We start from the raw sequence: 23,234 nt of genomic DNA, 5'->3' as shown, positions 1-23,234 counted from the left end.
CAGGACCATGAGGCAATCATCCAAGAAAAGCCACCCAGTCGTTTAGAAGTGGAGTCTTAAATAGCTTTTGGTTCCACATTTTGAAGAGATTCTTGCAGCACCTGCCCAAAGACTCTGGCACCAATGACTACTGGCTACAAGAAGCATAAACAAAACTTACCAATATCCCATACAAACAGTACCCAGATGGGAAATTAAAGGTTTTCCCTGTTAATTATTATAACCTTTCACAGTTTTAACCCCCAAAAAACTTGGTAAGGCAGTGCTGCACCTCAGCTTTTGTGCTGCCCTCCGCCTCCTCCCCCTGCTGCGGCTCCTGGCCCCCGGTGGGACCCGAGCAGCTGGAGAGAGCCGCATGGAGCACGGCTGGCACTTCAGCAGCAATCGCAAGGGTTAAAGAGAAAGCAAGTCACCTTTCCTCTGCTGGCTCCGGTAGGTCCAGTTCTCGTCATCCTCGTCTACCTGCTGCACGCACATGGAGGAGAGCTCCCCATCGCTGCGAAACAATCTCTTTGTCTGCCGTGACAAGGACGAGAAATTTATCCAGCTGACAGCACGCGAGAGGGAGCCTGGGTTTTGTTTGAGTTTGAAAGATCTCGAAACACACTCCTTTTTCATTTTCTTTCAAGCCAGCCACTGGCGTCGGTTCCAAAGAGACCTCTCTGAAATCGTTCCCGTCCCTTTTCTCAGCGGTTTTCGCGGGAGGCTAAACAAACTCAATCCGACTTCAGTCCAGGTTTCTGCTCGCTGCCTTTAAACCAGCACCACTAAGGAGGCAGGTGGCCGTGCCAGCGCAGCTCCCCTGAAGCTGTTTTGATACAGCACTTAGGAAGCTGCCAAAGAAAACAAAGGGGAGAAAAGCAGCAGAAAGTGGCACCTTGCAGCAGCTCAGCGGAGCATGTAAGGGCTGAGCAGAGCATAGCACTGAGGCAAGTGTTTCCCCCATTCTCCGCTCAACAGCAAAAACTGTAGCTCCAGCTCCACTCTTCTCCCTGGCATCGCTGCCCAGGAGCGTGCAGGCAATTCAGTCCTCTCTTCTGGCTCATCAAAAACAGCCCACGAGGAGGGAAGAGCCGGCAGAGATCACGCCTTGGCACGGCACAGCTCACGAGGGACAATAAAGCGACTACACTTCTGCCGCCTCATCCTGGCTTCCCTGCTCTCCCTTAGAGAAAAGCCTTGTGAAGCAGCTCCAGGAAGGCTCTTCTAACAATAAAACCGACTGCGTGGCTATCGCTTAGGATTAGAGTGAAATATGATAGGCTCGCTCTCCTAAAAGCAAAACTCCTCCTTTCCTCCGCCAGCTCAGCTGCAGCACAAACTTCTGAACTCTGCGTGAATAAATAGGAAAGCACTTGCACACCTCTGCGGGCCTGGATGGGCGAAAATAAAGTCCTGGAGCTTTTCCACACCAAAAGCAACCTGAAGTGTGCTGAAAACATTAGTGCCCCCGTAGCTGGTGGTACATTTGAAAAGAAACTAAATAAAAGTGCATAGACATAAACAAAATTTGAGCAGATACTTAGTGATCGGGCTCTAACTGGGGTCACTACAGCTCATAAAACAGGTTTCACTCCCAGCTGTTACTTTCTGCTGCCTCCTCTTTAAACTAGCACCCAGGAAAAGCACTCCACAGTTTGAAAGTTCTAAAAAAAAAAAAAAAAAAAAAAAAAGGCACTACTGAAAGCTGCAGTGCTTTCCCTGCATGCCAATACCAACGCTGCTCCCAGAAGGGAATAAGATGGAGGGGCAAAGGGAGCATTTTAAAGCAGACGGGAGTTGGTTATACCAAGGCTCCCTAATACCCACGTGTTTTGCTGGAATTGGTCACCAAGATAAAAGTCGACCAAAAAACCCCACAAGTTTCTATCCTGCAGCAAAAAAATAGACTTGAATGTGGGAGATAGCCAGTAAGGTCAGCTCAAGGAATCCTCAAGGAGATGGTGGTAGAGAGGGATCCGGGGAAGCGGGCAGGGAGGAAAAAGAACACAAAACCATACCCTTTATCTGAACAACAAACATTAATGTCTTAGCGTCCCAACGGCTGCAGATGATGTTATCAAAAAGACAAGGATCGTAAGAAAAAAAGGAAGCAGTGTTCGGGCTCCCAAGCTGCCAGTCAGATTTACACTATTGCAGAACACGCCCCAACCCCTTGGCAGATGCTACGGCAGCCCTCTGGATTCTGCTGCACAGGCTCTTCAAAACCATTAAAAACAAAGGCTCTGGCTTTTTCTGAAACTTACGGCTCTCTGACTCATAATAAGAGGATAAGGTTTAACCCACTAACTGGGAGGCAAAAAGCTAAGTACTGTATCAGATTACCCTATGAATCAACCAGGCACACCAAAGTGACCTTTGGCTCCCAGTAACACAGCACAATGGGTCGGCCAACTGTCTTCTGTAAATAATTTAATAGGCTGCATTTAAATTGACCTCACTCCAACAAGGTAATGCATATGTACATACGCAGGTCTCTCACCACTTCCCAAAGCCAGTGGTGCTGTAGTGGGGTTGTGGAGGGAGTGGTGTGAGTGGGAGCTAACACACTGCTAACATTCGCTTTTCTCACTGTGTGTCATCAGCTTTTTTGTCATTGTTAACAGACACCACTCCCCATCCCTGATGAGACAAGAGACCTGTGTAGGGTTGGGAGGTTTCTTTTGTTTTTCTTCCTTTTGCTTACAAGAAGACTTGAGAATGTAGAGTGAGGTAGCCCTAGAGACCCAAGTACTGTAATATCCATCTTGGAGCAGCTCATGTATAAATAGGCAGGATTTAATATAAAAATAAAAAAAAAATCAAAGACCATGCTTAAAAACTTAGGGTTTTTTGTTTTGTTTTGTTTTTTTGTGGTTTTTTGTTTTTTGTTTTTTTTTTCTTTTTTTAAAGCAAAGATTTGGAATTGCCAATACTGAAAAGTACAGAGAACAGTAAACTACCACAGCTATTACAGGCTAAATTATACAGAACCAGATGTATAAAACCCTGTTAGGAACTGCAGAATCACAGTCATCTCCTCTCCACTGTACTACTTAGAAACAGAAGATCAGAGGAACCAACAAGAAGGAAACCCTTTCAGGTTAACCCAAAATGCCAAGGTAAATCCCAGAGGCCTGCCCAGAGTGTAGGCAGCAATTTATTCTCAGGAATTTTCCTGTCCTGTCTATACCTCTGCCTTTTTAACACGGTGCCAAGTCACAACTTGGTGATGCAAGAGCAAAAGCACTGTGACTGACCGTAACATTTCCATTGTTACTGTAAACAGAGTAGTGCAATGCTTTGCTCAGTTTGCTATAATGTGATTTAATTGCAGGAAAAGATCCATTGCTAGACACTTCAACACTGTCACTACCACAGAATGCTTCTTATTTCTAGGTGACAAGATTATTATCAGCAAACATCGTTATACACGTGGATCAAAAATTAATTTCACAAGATCAAGAGAAAACAGCAATTCCCATTTGAAAAACAAAACGTGTTTAATAACTGTTGCAAGTTAAACCATTCTTTAATCACTAGCCAAATACAAGGCCACAGAGTTGGAAATCCATCCAAGAGGAAGGCAACTAGGTTGGTGAGGGGCTTGGAACACAAGCCCTGTGAGGAACGACTGAGGGAGCTGGGGGTGTTGAGTCTGGAGAAAAGGAGACTCAGAGGTGACCTTATCACTGTCTACAACTTCCTGAAAGGTGGCTGTAGCCAGGTGGGGCTTGGTCTCTTTCTCCAGGCAGCAACTGACAGAACCAGAGGACACAGTCTTACACTGCACCAAGGGAAATATTGACTGGATATCAGGAAAAAAGTTTTTTATGGAAAGAGTGATAAAGTACTGGAATGATCTGCCCAGGGAGGTGGTGGTGTTGTCATCCCTGGACGTGTTTCAAAAAAGACTGGATGCGGCACTCGGTGCCATGGTTTAGCTGTGATGTTAGGGCATGGGTTGGGCTTGGTGATCTTAAAGGTCTCTTTCAACCCAATGGTTCTGTGAAATTTTAGCATTTGAAACACTGTAGAGGCTTAAATTTAATTATGTAAAACACTCTACAAAGCCGTATGAAAGAAACACATACACTTCTAATGAACTAAGCTAACTTTCCAACCTATTTTCTCCCTTATGAAGATGTGATACAAGTATATAAGCTTCATATTTTCCAGGTTATGTGTGTAAAGATTAAGGCATTCTTTTTGGCACATTTTTTAAATACAAATCAATCTCAGTAAAAACCATGAAGGAATCACAGAAGAAACACAGGGCTTGAAGTAGAAACTTAAATTGCTTCCTTTCCCTACTCCTTTTTATTTATTTTTTAGAGGTGAACAAGTCTGAATAACCATAGTCTCACATACCATCAGGATTTTTACCATGTATCACAACCTGATTGTCTAAGAATTCTCTAAAAGTTGCTAAGCAAACACACGTACATGGTTCACAGCCACTGTGTTCTCCTAACGCCAGAAAAAACAGCAAAAAAGGTTTCTCAGAAACTGTTTTGGGTCAGTGTAAAAAACTAACAAAGCAGAAAGACAAAAACCCCAAAACACCACAGACATGCTCTGCTTTTGGCTTTTGGCACAATCCATATGTTAATTCCTGCATTTCCTAGTCTATCATGTCTCATGGCTCAGTGAGGCAGTAACGTGGATGATTCACAATTACAGATAGCTCATGCTCCTACAGCTGAGAGGACACCTCTCTCTCAGGCTTCCCGGGTGTTTTCCTTCAGGTGGTAACAACTCATCATCAGCCAGTCATAAAGCCATTTGGATTAAGCACCAGCAAAAAGCCATTGAAAGCACCTTCCGGGGTAGTCTCATCCCATCCTTACAAGGTTCTTGCTGCAGCCAGAGAAAGGAGAGGGGTGTTCCAGCAGGCCTGAGAACCCCTCCATCCCAGAAACCACCTCAACACCACCAGATCAGCTACATATGGTCACCTCCCCAGTGCACTCATCATCTCCAGGCAGATGTGTGGGAATTTCAGTCAGTTTTGAAACCTTTTCAAGCTCCATCAGAGGTCTTTATCTATGACATGCCTGCTCTTTTAGATGTACCCTATGAAATGCTTACATAGCAAACCACAAACCACATATTCCTGCATGACTATTTACAGCAGAGCAGCCACAGAGAGCATTTTGCTATAAGAGGCCTCAAACTTCCAGTTAAGGTTGTGTCCCTTTTTATGTGCAGGGCACATAAGTGAGAAACTCTTTCCTTCCCTGTGTGAATGGACCTGTGAGGGGAAAAAAATAGTAAAGAAGTAAAGGAACAAGAATGAAGTTACTTGCCCAACATCACAGAATGGATAAGCAGCAAAGCTAAGAAAAGAAAGTAGGTCTTCTGGCTACCAGCCTTGCGACCTACTTAAGTAGGCCCTGTCTCACACAAAAGCAATGCCAATTAATTGTTTCTATCACAACCCTTACAGAGCCTTTGAATGCCCTAATTATAAAGAAAAACTTCCTTTCTGTTTTTACCCTTTTGATTTTGTTTTTTTTTTTTTTCCAATTTAAAAATACACCATATCCAAACTAAAGGAGGAGGGAGTTTCATCTGCATTTCCAGCTTTATTAGGTTCACAAGAAAAACAGAAACAAAAACAAAAAAACAGCCCACAGACAACTATTTTACCCTACAGAGGATAAAGCAGCTTTTGGACAGGTCTGTATGATGCACCTGCCACCAGTCTTTCTTCCTTCTTTCAGCTTCTGTGTTCCAGAAGGATTCACTGCATCAAGGCAATGTTTTCTCTCATTCAACAGCTGTACTTACTTTGATAAGGAAATTCTGTACAGGGGTACAGTTTCTATAAAGTGCTAGGCTAACCTGGAGCTGGTTTTCCCCTCAACAGCAACAGTATAAAGGGATAATGATGTCTCTTACTGAGAGAGAGAAATCGAGTAAGGCACATGAACAGTACAAGCTGATTGTTAGCCAAAAAGATATCTGTAAGAGGGGTAGAACCAATGCCAGAATTGCCCAGAAAAAAAAAATACTTCTCTAAAATACTTTGATGCTGCACATAGAGACACCCACCTGCTCCAGCCATATACAAATGGATTCATAAACTTTTGGCTTTCTTCATCAGCTTAATTCCAGAACTGATGCAAACCCCAAATTTCATAGCAAAGGTGCTTGCAAGTATGCAAGGAGTAGGGTGATTACTGATGGCAGGAGCAGTTTCAAGTACTGAGCTCTGCTAGGTAAGAGTGTGATGGATACCCTTAAGGCATTTGAAAGACCTGGTGTGTGACACCTAGGGACATGGTTCAGTGGTGGATGTGGTAGTGCTGGGCCAGCAATTGGACTCAATGATCTTAGAGATCCTTTCCGACTTAAATAATTCTATGAGATTCTGATGGACACAGGAGGAAAGGATATGCTTGATCTGCATTAAGTTTCAGCCTTGCCTACACACAGACGAGCTTTTCCTTCGTGAGGTTTGATGCTGTCATACGACTTAAGGGGCCGAGTAACGGGGCTTTGGTGACTTCGAGCAATGTGCAGATGTTTGAAGAGTTCCCGGGCAGCCCTCCCTTCCAGCAGCGCAGCGCCGGGCGGGAGCGAGCCCGGGCGGAGGCGGCAGCGCGCGCCGGCAGGTGGCAGCCGGGATCCAGCCGGGATCCAGCCGGGATCCAGCCGGGATCCAGCCGGGATCCAGCCGGGATCCAGCCGGGATCCGCGCTCCCACCGCCCGAGGACACAGCAGCGACACACTTACGGTGACACACGGTAGTGACTTATCTTTCAGCACTTTGCCCGTAGTAAGCTGTTATTATCTCCGCTTGAAACGTAATTAACAATTTTAGTGGTTTTTCATTAGGGCGTGATAGCTCACTAATTGAGACAGCTCTGCTAAAATCTCCCTCTAACTGTAGTCACCGCCTCGATTCCTACACACGTTCTGCTAGGTTGTGGGGCTCTTGCTTTCATAACACGAAATGTTTCTTAAAATCCCCTAACCGTAGGGTGACCTCTTTTCCAAAGCTGAGGCTTGGCCAGGCTCTGCTCACAGTTGTTAGCCAACACAGCGCAAGTGCTGATAGACTGGGAAGATTAACTATCTTAGTATGGAAGTTTTGCGGACAGAGTAAGTTTTCTGTCTGAAGGGAAGCTTGCAGGTTTTTTCGCCCCCAGGCACTCATCTGTTCGCTGAATCGCCAGAAGTTATCAACAGCAGTTCTGATCAGCTCGGGAAGTCACTTACAGAATCTGGGAGAGACACTGGAGAGGTGCACCAGCAGCATTCAGCACCTCGGCGCTCCTCTGCCTCACTGCACTGACCCTTCCTCCAGCAGCACCCACCCGCTCCAAGCGCCGGCACAGCTGCCACGAAGGATGCTCCCAAGGAAACCACCCCGTGCCTCATAGGGCAACTCCAACCTCCCAGAAAAGCTGTGTGCTTTTGTAGTGTCCCGTATCCACAGCTACTCCTCTTTGCTCTGGAACACTCCACAACGAACACATGAGTTTATAAACTCAACTTGCACTGCTCTAATCTAAATTGTAAGATTTATAAGTTTAGTCTCTCCTACTACCAGTTACATTAGAAATTTAATAAATAGTGAAGCACAAGAAACTTCTACAGAATCATCCAAGTTTCCTGTGGAAATGTCGATGGTTGTATTGAAAGTAACTGGAAGCCAGTTAAAAACAAACTGTAGAAAAAATTAGTTAACATGTAATTGAAGATCATTCTGCTAGCAGGGAAGTACCCTAAGACAACTACATAAATGTCTATTTTCCACTTCTTTGATTAAGAGGATATCAGGGATACTGCAGAAGGGATAAGGCTGTTTGCTTTGAGGTGGAAGCCCTCTGCTGGTTAATATAAACTAATTAGCACACTAATCTAAATGTTTTTGTAGATAAGAGAACCACAAAGAACAAGAAAGGAGACAGTGGCCAAAGAAAAAGCAAAGAACCATCAGCATCCTTATATCAGAAATCCTTATTATTAATATTTTTTTACTTTTTTCCTGTTTGTATTTACATACCCGTTGAATTACAAACTATGCAATTTAATAAACCTTACCAGGTCTTTGCAATAATAAAATGATAAAAAGGAACTTTAGAACCCTGTGAGACACTTGGACAGACCTGACCATTCAAACACTGGAAACACAGCCCATGAGTGTTATAAACAGGTCTCACTGTTTGATGATAAACCACAGGAATGTATTTCTTCCTATAGATACAAATTCTGTTTGTGCACATCTTTTTGTCTTGAGTCCTGTATCTTTAAAACAGATTTCAAAATTACTTCACAGTCAAACTAGCAAAATTATTTACCTAACTGAAACTGTATGCAAGTCTCTTTTAGGAACCAATCTAAGCACGTGCAGTTTCTGTAACACATTCTGAATATATATATAAATACTGAATTTTAGAAGACACACAAAGGGCTCATATTTGCATGTGTTTGCACAGGTACAGGACTGCAGCAGTGTTTTTTCAGTTTATTGCTGTGCTTACATGCTGGCTAAGCCTGGCACTTGGTAAGTACAAAGGAATGTGTTGCAACTCTGAACATTTGTAAATGAAATTTAGCCCTACCACACCTGGAAGAATACTGCAATCTCCTCTCTTCCTGACAACAAGCCCTAGGTTAAAAGAAACTCATTTCTAGGTGGAGGATGAGCACAAGGAATGTTGCTGACACATAGAGGGTGAGGAGGAAAACACTGAATTTGTGTCTTAGTTACTGTCCTACATAGTTATATTTAATCCCAATTAAAATAGCTCTGTTAAAGGCTTGATGAAAATGCAAGAGAAAACAAAACTTCTAAAATAATGAACATATGGCCTATGTGTATACTCTCTCTCTATGGAGTGCCTGTGCATGGGCTCACTCCATATGTACACATCCATGTATTCAGCAGGAGCACTGTGACCAACAAGAAAAATTTTCTCCTTCCCTGCAATTTCTCATTCTGCCATATATAGGTCTGAAATAAAATTTGATTTTTATTTTCTTTCAATATGAAACATTTAAATATTTCCCCCTACCAACAGAAGTTTCTATGTGAAAAAAAAACAAACCAAAACAACAAACCCTGAAAATACAGAAGAATAGTATGCAGGGTCAATCCTGCAGAGCCTATGGTCCCCCTAAATAAAACATTTGAGACACAGGAAGTGTTCACATTCATCAGCTGCAAAAATAAGGTGAAAATACGGGGTAAAATTAAAGTCTGAGTTATCTTCAGTAGAAGAGAAGACAGGATAGATAAGAACATTCACACAAGCAGCAGGAATAATCTGATGCCACCTCTCAACCACTGGCATGTGAAATAATCAGCCTCAACAAAATACTTGCTTAGTCACAGTTTAAAAACCCAGGAGTATCAATTCTTAAATCATAGCTCAGAGAAACTAAATCAAGGGTTTGCAATCTTCTGTAATTTGCACCACATCATCTTGTTTATGTATCTAAAGAAAGCTCATCTTCTGGCACTCACTGAAATACCGGGTGGGAAGGGTAGAAAGTGAAAGAGAAGTCACATACTATTGAAATTACAGGTGTAAAAAATGTTTGTTCATCAGATACTAATCTGTTCAGGTCCCAGTGGATGTCTCCCACAATAGTAACACCCCAAACCCACTTCTCTTAAGCAGGAGAGTTTAGAAAGCAGACTCACTGCCTTCTCACAGCCAATGCCAACCACCAATCACTAGCTCAGGTGGTTTCATCAGGGCAAAAAAGATTCACACCTTGATAAAGTAATTGTTAAATGAAGTCATCCAGACATTTCACTATTAACCAGTGGACTAAATTACAGGCTTAGTCTCTACTTAGTGCTCTTGCTTGCCCACAAGACAATCTGCTTGGATTACCCTGAAAGCAACTCTAAGGTACTCATCACCCAGGTTCTTCCATGCCTTCCTTTTCAGATATTTGGAAATCAAGTATCAATCCTGATGTATCCTTCAGCTTGACTTCTCCTATGGCTAAGGCCAAAATATTGCTCCAGTCTATACCATTGTTGTTTTCTTTTGGCACAACTGTCAGCCCACATGCTAAATCCAGTATTTCATGAGGTCTTTTACCTTCTCCTTGTCAGAAACAAGGAACATGGCTAGAACTGGATACCCAAAGCTTCCACACTTACACAAAAAGAAGTGAAGCATGATGTACAGGAGAACATGCCCAGGTCCCAGGGCAGCACAGCACCCCAGCAATAATATGTCTACATCTTTCAGAAGGTGATTGGTAAGAACAAGGACCAAAATGGAAGCCAACCCCTTCATACTGTATTTTCTGTGTAAGTAAAGGCCACTAGAGATAACAGGATATGTCACATCAATTTAAATGAAACACTTCCCCCAAAAGAAAATACTCAACTCCATTCTGTAAAAGATAGATTTTTATTGTAATGAAATCAAAACAAATATTTAACTGTTGTGTTTTTCATGTAATTCTGCCTTCTAGCTACCTTCCCCAACAAGAACACTACATCACTAAATGCAAATGGCAAACAAATTACATTGAGAAGTAAGAGGTGTATTATTTCACTTATAGTACACATTCCTTATTTACAAGCATCTGGCAAATTGCCTGCTGTAGAAAGAGATGCCATGTAGATATTCCTAAAGAAATAAGAATACAGACACATGGGATTAGATACAAAATAAATTTATGCAGAAATACTGATTATCTAATCATGTACTCTATCCATCACATACCACATTCTTGTTGTGCAACCAAGCTTGTTCACCCAGGGGAATCTACCAAAAATAAGAATGCTTCATATGTATTTATTCATAAAATAAAAATAACAATGGTTTCTAGATGGGAACTACCACCTTCTTTTGATTCACATGCCTCCCATGCTACACCTGTTCTAAACTCATCAAGTTGACAAGATTATCAAGATTGCTTAGAGAGCCAATATTTCTCTGGAGTAATTTTTTCCCCCAACATAGTGAAGTGGAAAATATTCTGGCTCTCTCAGCCAGCTTTGGCATAGAAATAATGCCATGCTCTGTGGTTAACTGCTAGCTCTTCTTCCTCCAAGGCACTGTGAGTCATCTCTGCTTTCCACACTGGTATCTTCCAAACAATTCTGGGTAAAACTCTGCTAGTTTGTTCTTACCAAAGACATTGTATGAGAGCACAATTACACAGAAGGGATCACATATTAAACAAGTTTTTTTTTAAACATTCCATTAAAAAATGTACTAGGCAAATATTGCAGCAACTATTAATCAAGTCTAAAATTAAATTAAAACTAGCTTCATGAAAGATGCCTGGCCATTTGCTGGCATTTAAGGCTTTCCCTTCAAGCACAAGCACAGTCACAGCAGGATTTGCTACTCTCATCCAATGGCACCTTTTCCCAAGCTTAGACAAAGAGATGTGAGGAGACGCTTTCAATCCCTACTTGCAGACAGTCTTGTTTTTTCATTATGACAAAGTGTTGCTGAGCTTGGCAGTAGAAACCACCCACTTTCAGGAACTCCCTGTGTAGTTAATATTCCTCTGGTTAACAAAAGATGCCTTGGTCTGAGGCTGTTGCTACAGGCTGTTGTTACAGCACTGCACCCAAATGACCTTAATTTCTGAAGGGCTGCTCTGGTTACAGGATCCTGAGTTATTCTGCTTAGTTTAGGGCTAGCAAAATGCAACAGATTGACAGCTCTAAACATCACGCAGGAGAGGAATGAATAAATAAATACTATCACATATGGGCTAAAATATTTGGTACCTGCCACCACCCTTCAGCAGTGCTTAAAAGACATCTTAAAATCCAGTTTGATTGCCAACTTAGTATCCCACATGTTTTGTCTTAAAAGGAAAAAAAAAAAAAAAAAGCATGCCCCTTCTTAGACACTTATTAAAGAAACTAAATGACAATGCAGTTCCTTTACGGCTCCCAAATTCTGGGTGCTCTAGGGGTCACTGTGAGAATGTAAAAAAAAAATCCCTTACAACATTCACCAGGAGAGTGCTTGCAGCTCACCCTCATGGGTAGTCAATGGAATCTGCCCTGAGGTGAGGGAATAACGAAGAAGCATCTTTTCTCTTGCTCTCAAGTAAAACCAGGAAAGCAAACTCCTGTTCTTCCCATCCTCTGCATGCACCTCAGCCGGGCTCACCTGCGTGAGCTCCACGCTGTGACACTGCAACCCCGGCCTCCCAAAAATGCTGGGATTTCATCTAAATCACTGCAGCCAGCCAGCTCATGGCCCCAAAACAGCTGTGGCAGCACAACCCAGGGCACTGAAACCTCAAGGAGAAGGGTGGACATGAGCACTGAAAAAACAGGAGCTCCTTCTAGAGCAGGGTGAGGCAGGTTAAGCTGCTGTAGCTCCAAGGCTACAACTGTCCAGGAGTTCTGCAAACTCTCCAGTTCTTTGGTGAACATATTCAGGTTATTGATAAGGTCTGAGCATAGAACTTCGCTGGATGTCTATTCAACTTGTACTTCAAAGAAAAACAAAAACAAAAATCCAAAAAACAGACAAACAAAACCAACCAAGAAACCACTTTAATTTTGATTTTCAGACAGAACTCTTCTTTTGGAGGAAAATCTGTTTGGAGTAGTGTTTCGTGTATGTGTTTTCTTGTTTTTTGGTTGGTTTTTTCTGTTTTGTTTTGTTTGTTTTGTTTTTTTTTTTTTAAGTGCTTTATTTCCACTGTATGTGGGAAAATGATGCCTGAAGTCTTTGGCAGTTTTCAACATAGGAAAAAATAAAAAAATGTCCATGGGGTGAAGTCAGGGTTGAGCAAAGAGGGCACTCAAAACATTCATGTGAATTATATCACCAAAATAGACTCAAAACACTACATAAAAATGTGTGGGAAATTAATTGGGATGGCAGAAAAGAAATATGGCATAGAGTATCTCCAGAATGTCATTACTGGATGCAGACTTTCTTTTTTTTAAGTTTGGCAATCAGTTTTGCTACGTTGGAAGTTCCCCCCTATGCTAAGAATTATATCTAAAAGCATCTCAGCAACCAGCCAAGACAGAGATCAAGAGAGGGAAACATTATTATGTTCTCCCTAGTTCAGGGAAGGATGAAGCCAAGGTAAATAATTTGAGAGCTGTCTTCCAAAGTGAACTTTTCTTTTGGTTCATGAGTTATTTCTACACTGTCAGCCAACTATAAACACTACAATTTGTTAGCCCATTGAAATTAAGTGTAAGTGTATTTTCACCTTAATTCCAGAGAAACTTGTTTCCCTTACAAATTTTTTAACTCCAGGCCTACTTGATAATACTTTTACCTGCTACTTGGTTTTCAACACTTTTGATTTTTCATGGAAACCTTCAGCTTCAGACCGTACTGTAGGAAGCCAGTACAAGAAGACAGGGCAGAAATACATTTCTGTGCTAGAGTGGCAAGCACGGAGAGAAAAAAACAGGAAGGCAAATCAGTCATGTGAGTGAGGGTAGGACAGGCATCCCTGGCATTCCAACCCTGATGGAAAAGAGATGTCACTGCCTTGCAGCTGAGGTGTGCGCACACAAGCTCACTCCTCAACCGAAGCACAGAACATGCACACACCCCTTCTTGGAAAAAACAGCTCAAGATGCATCCTAAAATACCCTCCCTGCCTTCAGCAGCAGGTCCACTGGGTAGACACTCATCCTTTAGGCACTACCAGCTAATTTTAAGCTTACAGAAAGCTGTTGCATTTGCATGTCTTCACTAAGGTTCATCTTCAGTAGTCCTACAGGTTCTGCCTGCAAAACTGGGTCTGCCGTCTCCTTGCAGGGAGGCTGGCCTCCTCCTACCTTCCCTTCTCATCCCACAGTTTCTCCATAATGACTGCTTTCTTCTCCAGCCATGGACACTGTTAGTCAGAGCCACAAACTGACACATGAGAAAATATCTTTAATTTCATCAAACACTCTCTCCAATATCACTCCCTCTCCTTAGGCAGCTTCCCGGGATAGCACAAGTGGGAAACTAAGCCAAGGAAGGCAAGATAGCACAGAGCAGCCACAGAGCCGCTCTGCATGCAGGGTGTGGGGGGAGCAGCAGCCATGTGTGCCCTTCCCTCAATGCCTTTCACAGTGCTGCTGATTTCTGCCAAATTCAGGGTGAATCACATTTGCACTGCTTCTTCCCACATCCCAGTTCTTGGGAGTCATGTATCTGGGCAAGAGTCATGTCTTTTATCTTCAAAGGAAAGTGAAAATTTCTGAATTTAATTTGAGGGATGCAGAAATTCACACAACCTAAAAATCATAAAAGTTCAAATCCCAAGAGGTATTAAAAACACTTTTTGTTTCCATATTTCATGATTATTTGGGGCACAAGCTCGAGATCCTGAGTGCTTTGCTTAAACCCACTTCTACAGGTGGGAAAATCTTAGCCAGATTTTCTGCAATGGAAAGAGACTGCAGGAATGCAGCTAGAGCAGGATAAAGGATGCTTTTCTGGGGAGGGTGCTGAATGCTTACATACAATAATTTTAACTCCTGTTGAAGTAATGCCCCATCAGGGTGGAAGCAAGAAAAATACAGGCTTTTCATCATTGGATAATTGGATGTTTCACCAATTTCATCCTTGGTAGTGAAAATAGTTTGTTAAGTACTTAACTCATATCCAAGTAGTGAAAACAAGCACACTAACAAAAATGCTGCAAAATCCCAAGGGTTAGAAAAGAAGCAAGAACTGAAGCAGTAGCTGTATGAAAGTAAAAAAATCTTTCCATATGGCTGAAAAGGGTTTAGCCAGTACAAACCAATAGCACACACTCTTCCCAAAAAAGCACAGCCAAAAATTAGCTCAAGTGGTTAAAATTATTTTGCTCAATAATTATTTAAATTTAAAATCTAATCCTACAATGCTTATTTTACTCAGAGAGTTTACTGAAAATCTGATCTCAATTTTTTTAAAAGTTCATCATTGAGTACACTCAGATTTTATTCAGACTTAAAAAAAACCCCAAACTTTAAAAAGCTTTCATTCTGAAAAGAACAATTCCAAAGTTGCATTTTTTTTAAGCACAATGCAAGCAACATCTGTGATACCCAGAGCAGGACTGTCACTAGCAAGTCCACCCCCCTCCCTTTCTTTATCAGCTCTATGTAAAATCCTTTCTCAGTCATACTAAACTGGGTGTGTATAAAGGCAAGCAGGCAGTTCTGGATGGATGCCTCCACCTAGCTATCAATTACTGTCACAAGATTTGTACTTCATCTATTTTCTGCCTCTCCCATTTAATTTTTCCTGCATCAGCCTTGAATTTAGGAGAAAAACACAAGACCAAAAATTCAGTCACTGCCACCTACTCAAGCCAATTCACCAATAAATGAGCTTACCAATTTTTATATTGCATGATGTAAAAGATTAAATTGTAAGGTCCTGTAAAAAATTTCTGTAAGATCCTAAACTGTAAGGTCCTAAAAATTTCCTAATTATATTTCCTTGTTTTCTTCTAAGAGATAGGTTACTACTAAATTCATAGATCAGCTTCCAAAAAAAGCTACTTTGTTCTCAGAAAAAGCAAGAAGTGACTAAATTCAACATTTAACACTTCGTATCTAAAGATGAAACATGCCTACAAATTTTGTCAAGTGACCTTTGTTTGCTATACACTGACATTTTCTTTTGTCCTTTCTTAGATTTTTGTCCTTTCTTCAATATATTTAGGGGTGAGAAAGAAGCGGCTTTAATGACTGACTATATAAATCAGAGTTTAGTGAAAATATTTTAATTGTCATTTAATAAACTAAGCCATTAATTGATAGGTTTGTCTTGAAAACAAGAGGTGTTGCCCGGATAATTTTTTTGTTGTGATCAAACGAACAGACAGCTGGTAAGAGAAAAATAGTGCAGAAGAGTCAGTTACGCAAAACAAATCATAATTCTGCTAAACTGAAATAATAGTTTGGAATTAGAACTCAACAATAGTTTAGAACATTTACCCAAAATAAATCACATGCTTATGTCATGCAAAGGAAGATGACTATGAGAGTGCTGGGCAACCTAAGAGTCTGCTAATAAAGATTTGAAAGAAAAAAATATAATCAGCAGAACGAGAGTTGATGTTTCCATCAGAAGGATGAAGACAATCTCCTGCCCACAGGAAAGATGAGACAATCTGGGGACAGAAGAGAGAAATATTTCCCTCACCCACGTGAGGCATCTGACCTAAAGCTTCATTGCCTTCAGAGATCTTACAAGTATGGGGCATTTGAACATGGGTTGGTTTTGTTTAGTGATTTTTTTTTTTGCTGTTTGGGTAGGGTTTTTATTGTTTGTTTGTTTTGTTGTTGGTGAGGGTTTTTTGAGAACTCAGCACAGCCTTCATATGACAAAAAATTAAAAACTTTTCCCATTTTATTGATCCATTTCAGTGCTCTGAAACAGAAATCATGGCTAAAGAAACACCAGGTACCCTCTACTGTCCATCTGTTGGTCCACAGCTGAAGCAATCTGCTATCATCTCCTCTGTTTCTATATTACTGCTTAATTTCCTCTGCTCAAATTATGGTATTTCTGAATCGTCAACACAAAAGACCAAAATAGGGGTCCTGGTCTTTGGAACTGGGAAGTTCTCAGGAAACCTGGGGGTAGTATTAAGGGATAGGAACTTTGGCAAACAAGAGAAAAGACATACAAGGAAAAATAAACTCCATTTAGTAGGATTATATAGTCAAACTGAAAAATGATTTTTTGATCTGATGTATAGCTTGCTGGCCCTTTGTTAAAGCAGACACACATATGTTGAATGTCTATTTAAAAGCAGAATATTTCACTAAAGTACACTGAAGCTAAAAAAAATATTTGTAATGGAGACCATAAAAGGGAGAAAACTATGGAATGTGTTATGTTCATCTAGCAAAGCTGTTCCCTAGCAATCAGCAGTTTCAAGCAGCCTGTATCAATCCTGCTCTTAGACACAATAGAGTCTAGTCTGAAATGCAAGCGAAAACTAAGACAAACCATTAGAAAATTCTCCAGAGATTTCTTTTTTTTTTCTTTTTTTTCTTTTTTTTTTTTTTCCAGATACCAGTGTCAGGAAATCCTGATGGCAAGGAACATCATGAGTTCAAAGTTCTGACTTTTTAGCAAGAGGATGGAATCAAAACACCTTCCTACAATTTGCACTTTAAAAAAATGAAAAATAGAGAGAAACAAATTTTAAAAAAGGAAAATATAGACAGAGGTCTTCATCATAGTAAAAAAATGTCTGGAAACAATTAGCAACTGAAAAACGGAAGAGGAAGAGTAATAAAAATTTTAAAAACCTTAAAACACTAAGTAGTAAAGTATTCAATTTTTATGAGTGAAACATCCTAAAAATTACTGGCATGGAACTTAAAGTTTGACACATGCTGCCACAGAATCGAATTCAGTTGAAAATAAAACAGCATTTTTAGTTATCAACATTCCGAGGCCATAAACCTACACAGCAAGTCATCAAAGCAAAACATCTGTGCACTGTCCACACATGCAGCGCGTGCTTATGAAACAGAAAGAATGATGTCATTTCAGCCTGGTTTTTATTATATTCCATTTGCTAAATTCTCAGCAGTATGGCCCTACCCGCCTCTCAGAAACAGCCCAGTGTTGCTTTGCCAGCACTCGGGGCTCATTTACAGTGAAAAACACTTCAGTGCCCCATGGAGTCCAAAGGCTCCCTGTCACAAGCTAAGGGAGATGCTGCACTGTTTAATTTACCTGCCCCAGCTGCCAACAAGCCCTTGCCTATAAATGAACCTGAAGTGATACAGATTTTGTCAGCATTCCCCCTGTGCCACCAGTGCAGCCAGCAGCCTGCTCCCCAAACACAGCTGGCCTCCAGCAAAAGTGCTCAAGTTTACATAAAGCAACACAAAACACAATGCTAAAATCAAGTTTCTCATGGAGATAAAATCTACTCTCCAGCAGAGCCACTGCAACCAAAGCTGAAATTCTAAGACATCTACTGTCCCCGAGGCTGATATAGCTTGAGCCCACTTGATGCTGCAAGGAGGGAAAATCATATGCAAGAGAAAATACCAGAGGCCAAACATATCATTGCTTTTCCAAGCCAACTGCACATTAGCCTTCATCCTTCAAGCTGTCCTTTCAGAAACTTCACCTGCACCAGCCTCCTCACCACTTGTTCAAAAATTCTCCCAGACAAGTGCCCATTTTACCACTTGCCAGTTGTTTCTTGAAATCAGCCATTCCCTCCATTGTCCCACCACTGTTCCCCGTCACCTGTTACTTCTCCTGAAGATGATTACTCATGTTATCAACACATTTTCTAAAGAGACCATAAAGAGAGAATTACTTTTGCAACTTCCAGAAGCACTAGAAAGCATGGCTAGGCTAACACAGCACTGTGCTGCATGTTTCTTCCCCTCTGGGGGAAGCTAATGTAAATAAAATGAACAGATTTGTGGTACTAGGGGCTGGAATATTCCTAGAAACTGTCTACCAGACTGGCCGCCTTTTTTTTTTTTTTTTTTTTAAATATACCATTCTAAAGAGAAAGACAGTGTTGTTGAGCAGAGCATACAGTTTTATAAACTTGGCAATTCATTTCTTGTTTTTACTGATTTGAGAAGGACTAGCACATTTTAATGAGGGCTTTGTAAATGTGGACCCTCGGCAGTTCTGTGGAAGGATACAGACTACATGTGTTTCTCTCAGGCCAGTTCCAGGAGATGGTGGAAAAAAGCCATACCCCTTGATTCAAATGAAGTCACTCCTGTGTCTCTTCCAAAAATTACAATAGCACCATGTACAAAACTCATCAGTAACTGGAGAATCTTGGACTTCATTATTTAAACCTGGATTTGATGCAATATGAATGCTTTTTCAAAAACAACTTTTCACATAAAGGCGTGAAAACTTTTCACATCAACTCAATCATATGTTTTGGGTTTTTTTTTTTACACATACCAACACTTTCTTGTAATACTCTTGGACTGTGTAATATTGGCCTTACACACTGCATGTAAAAATAGTCTGTCCTCTTACCAAATAATAGGCTTGAGGAACCCCAGGGATTTTAAATCTGGATAGACTGTAATGGAAAGACAGGATCTGATTGTGAACTCTGAATGGGAAGCAAGTACCTCTCCTAGGGCTGTGGAGGCCAGCCTCCCCATGGGATGGTCCACTTGGCTGCCTCTTCAGTCAGAGCCACTGCAGGCACACTGCCTTCTTTCCATCCCTGTCATCTCTTCTGGCCCTCACCTGGTCTGATATCAGTGTTACTAAGGCAACAAATGCATACAGTACCTGGACAAACTGCACAATAATTCTCTCTACCCACACATTCATCCAAACTTTCATGAGTGTTGTACTAGTCCTGAAAGGAACACAAATTTTTAAAATTCCCAAATGTATTAATTTCCTGCTTTAAAATAGTCTTTGCATATAAGGTGACCTAAGCCAGCTAAAATCCAGTCTAGTGCCTGAAAACCTCCTACCCGGAGAACTGAGAGCAGTATTTAATTTTGAGACCCTAAAGTAAACCCCAAAACTCAGGTTTACTCCAAACAAAAACATCAAGTGAAAGAGTGACTAGCAACAGATAAGAAACTTAAAATTGAACATTTTTTCTAATATAAATTAAACTGCTTTGACTGCCACTGAGAAAGAAAATAATATGAGCACCTTACTATTGCTATAACTGATGGTAAGTTATTTAACATTCTAAATTTATATGAAAGCTATCAATGGACAGATTACTTAATTCAAGGCTTTTGATGTTCAATAAAACACATACAAGTACACATACAACAACAAAATCAGGTGCAAGAATGGAGTGCATTCAGTCATCATCTTCTCTCTGCAGGAAATTACTCCATCAGACATCTGCTTATATCTATTTATACATATACACAGATAGATACATTTTCCATTCTTTTTAAATATTGCAAACTATTTAAATCTACACAATAACTGAAGTCCAAGATACAAAGAAGCTGATAAAAAGGTCATCCAAACAGTGATGCTGCTCCTGGAACATGTGAAATATTAAATCCCATTTTAAAAGGCATTCTTAGTTCTACTTCAATTTATAAATCTCCTCTGTCTGGAGTGAGGCAGTATGAGAATACTGACACTCATTTGATTGTATTGTAAATCTGAATTTTGACAACTTCCAGGTAAAGGTTCAGTTCACTAGTATTACTTAAAAACCGAAGAGTGAGTCTTCACCTTTTTTTATTATTTACTTTGTTAAAGTGGTTCATCAATTTAGGTTTACTCAGCAGCATTCTCTCTTGTTATGTATGCTTGGTTTAAAATGTCTTGTGCACTCAAAATGACAAATACTTAAGTTAGAATCTGTGCACTTGGACTCTGACCAAATAATTCTGTACATCGGAATAAATTGCAAAGTTTTCATCCCTAAACCAAAATGTGGCCTTTAGCTGCGTAATTATAAATGCTGCACAGTTCTAATAAAAACCTTCAGTTGCTCCTGCTGTAGTCAGTTGTCCCCTTCTAAATATAGAATAATGCCAGGCCTAGACACTCAGGTCACCAGGTAAAGCTTTTCACAGCATAAATCTGTCACCACCTTTGCTCAAAGCATCTCTTTAATCAAAATTCATTTACTGTGACAGTGAAAAGCAACCAATTTAGACAACACAGCCAGATAAATTTGAACCCGTTTGTCCTGTTTTCAAAGAAAGGCAATCACAGTGGAAACTCAGAGGAGTCAGCAGAAACTCCAGCAAGTTGTCAGCCTGCCAACTTACCTTTTTATTTTTTTGTTTGTTTACTTAATCTTCTTCAAAAATGCATGTTCATTGCAGTCATTACCAAGCTCCAAATAAATTTATGTAGGATCAGAAAATCCCATCTTTCTGTTTTGCTTCTATGTAATGATTACAGTTATTAGATGTACCGGCAGACAGCCAGTACCACAAATAAGATCATTTTCCATAATTATAAGGGGAAACATTAAGACTAATATTGTTCAATTTTTCCAATTAATATAGTTACCACTGAACTCTAATTCGACTCATCTATGTCAACATGAAGAGATAATAACAAGTACACTTGTAAAAGGAGGGCATTTCATTTAGTGATGTCTAAGGCATAAATGCATTTGTAGTAAGCAACTACAGAGCAAGTCCAGGTATTTATGTATTTCTTTCCTCTTTTTTGCTTCATACATATATTTTAAAAAATCATAAATCTACCATTTATCTAAAACTAAATGAAGACATTTGCTTTAGAGATAACAGGAGATACTTTTCTAAAACAACTCACATTTTATGAGTGACACTGAGCTTTAACAAAATAATAAAGCTGTGTTCCACCAAGATCAGTTCAAAGTACCTTAAAGTATTTAAGCATTCTTATTAAAGTGCAAAGCTGAAAATTTTACTGGAAATAAACATATCTTTACAACTTCAATAAATGCTTCACTCCAGGCTGCTAGAATAGAGATGGAGCATTAGCGCAAGTTACTGAAATTCAGCATTCTTGAGGAAAACAGAATCACACAGTTCCCTGTGGCACATCGCATGGTTAATGAGGGAGGAATTAGTCAAGCAACGTTATTACATTTACGTTTTCATAACCAATGGCTTTCCCTAGGGAAGCCCAAACAAATTACCCCGAGTGCTAGAGCCGCGCAGGACGCACTGAAGCTGCGGTTTGACATCTCGGCGGCAGCGCTGCCCACCCGCAGCTCTCCCTGCGCCGGGCAAGGGACACGGCTGCCCCCGCACACACCCGCCCCAGGAGCTGATCTGGCTGAAAAATTACCTGGCAGAGTCCAGCAAAGCAAATCAAACCTTCTGTGGGCAAGTTTCCATCCTCTCCACCGCCGCCTGATTCTCGGTGCGATCACAAACACACGTGCGCCAGCGCAAGGAGGGCACGACAGGCACGGGGGCCGCAGATTTGCTCAAAACAGGCCCCAGATTTTCTTCATTTTCCAATGAAGCCCATCAGGAGAAGAACACAACTGAGCAGCTGCAGAGCTGTAGCTCCAGCTGCAGCACCCCGGGAGCTGCACCGCACTGACCCCCTCCCCAGCCCCGGCAGCTCCTGCTGCAAACCTCGCCGCAGTGGGAGCAGGGACCGGCCAGCTACAGCTGAGATGAAGCAGAAGGAAGCCCCGGGGCCCCAATTTCGTGCAGCTTAAGCCGATCTAATTGCTGTCTGTCGGCATCCCAGCCCTCCACTCCTGAGCCCATTACCCAACAGAAAATTATCTTTTTTTTTTTCTTTTCTGTTGTGTCATCCCATGGGTTTTGTTTCTGTCTGCTTACTGAAATGGCTCAGCAAAGAATGGAGAGTGGGACCACAGTAGTGGAGGACACACCATTCAGCTCACAGATAGGTTTTCTTAGGCTGCTGCTGACATTAAATCATTTTGCAGCAATTCCTACTGTCTTCTTTTAGATATAACTCAGCATTGCCACAAACCTTTGCATCACCCACACTTCTAATTTAACTTAACCTTTGCTCATAGGCTGCACATTAAAGAAAAGAGCTGTTGAAAATACTTCTCATGTGTTTCAGGACTGTAGAATATGCAGGTCTCACTGCAGCACTGCTCCACAATGCTGCCACAGCAAGTAATCAAAGGGATGCAAGGGCTGGCTGATGATTCCTATGGGTCTCATAACTTGCATACTAAATCCCATCTCTGTAAAGCAAAAATCAAACAGGACTTCCTCCAAACTGCCCTCTACAAAGCCACAGAGAAAGGCTGTGGTGAGACATGGGGTGGAGTGGGATCTCACCACAGGTTGAGGAAAGTCCTGACTGAAGTCCGACATTTGCAGGCTCACTCAAACTCCCACGACTGACACTGAAGCTCAGTGGAGCTCCCAGGCCGGGTGCTGAGCAAGGGGCAGGTTACACACCCACTTCTCAGGCTCCCAACAGTGCACCCCTGGCGGGATAACCACGGCTGTGCCTCAGCATCTTTATTAATCTCAACAGGAGAGATCCGATGCAACGCAGCCAGCACAACCTGTCATTGCTTGCGTGTGACAGCGTGGCATTTTCCACAAAGAAACACTGCATGTACTACTACATGAACCTGCTATGAAGGCAGGGCCACGATCCTTTAATTTCCTGCAGTAGGTGGAAAAAAATACAAAAGAAAACACCATTAAGATCATCAAGGAGGAAACGCCCTTGTCTGAAATCACCATCCAGCTATAAATACCGTAGAAGAATTAATTGGCACCTGCATAAATATGCCTTTGTTTAATAAATGAGATCGCTTGCTGATGCATTTCCACTAGTGAATTAGTACATAGGGAGGAGACAACTTTATTATTTACAAAAGACTCAAT

The 23,234-nt window shown here is 41.2% G+C and overlaps 1 protein-coding gene across 10 annotated transcripts in view; it reads right to left on the bottom strand.

Annotated features, from left to right (window-relative positions):
- Positions 1-23,234, bottom strand: part of NHSL1 (NHS like 1) — a 180,379-nt gene that overhangs the window by 105,007 nt on the left and 52,138 nt on the right. The window contains exon 1 of one of the 10 annotated variants that reach the window (XM_085575309.1): positions 414-21,630. The exons of 7 other annotated variants lie outside the window; for them this stretch is intronic. In XM_085575309.1, coding sequence (XP_085431435.1) covers positions 414-618 — 205 coding nt within the window. In that variant the 5' untranslated portion in view covers positions 619-21,630. Of the gene's footprint in view, positions 1-413; positions 21,631-23,234 lie in introns of those variants that run through there. 2 more of the 10 variants (XM_021553103.4, XM_021553104.4) reach the window with 2 other exon arrangements.

This window comes from Lonchura striata, chromosome 3 (genome assembly GCF_050655825.1).
Source record: "Lonchura striata isolate lonStrDom1 chromosome 3, ASM5065582v1, whole genome shotgun sequence".
Classification (NCBI taxonomy): domain Eukaryota; kingdom Metazoa; phylum Chordata; class Aves; order Passeriformes; family Estrildidae; genus Lonchura; species Lonchura striata.
The sequence above is the reverse complement of the archived record's forward strand: the minus strand, read 5'-3'. Positions and strand labels throughout refer to the sequence as shown.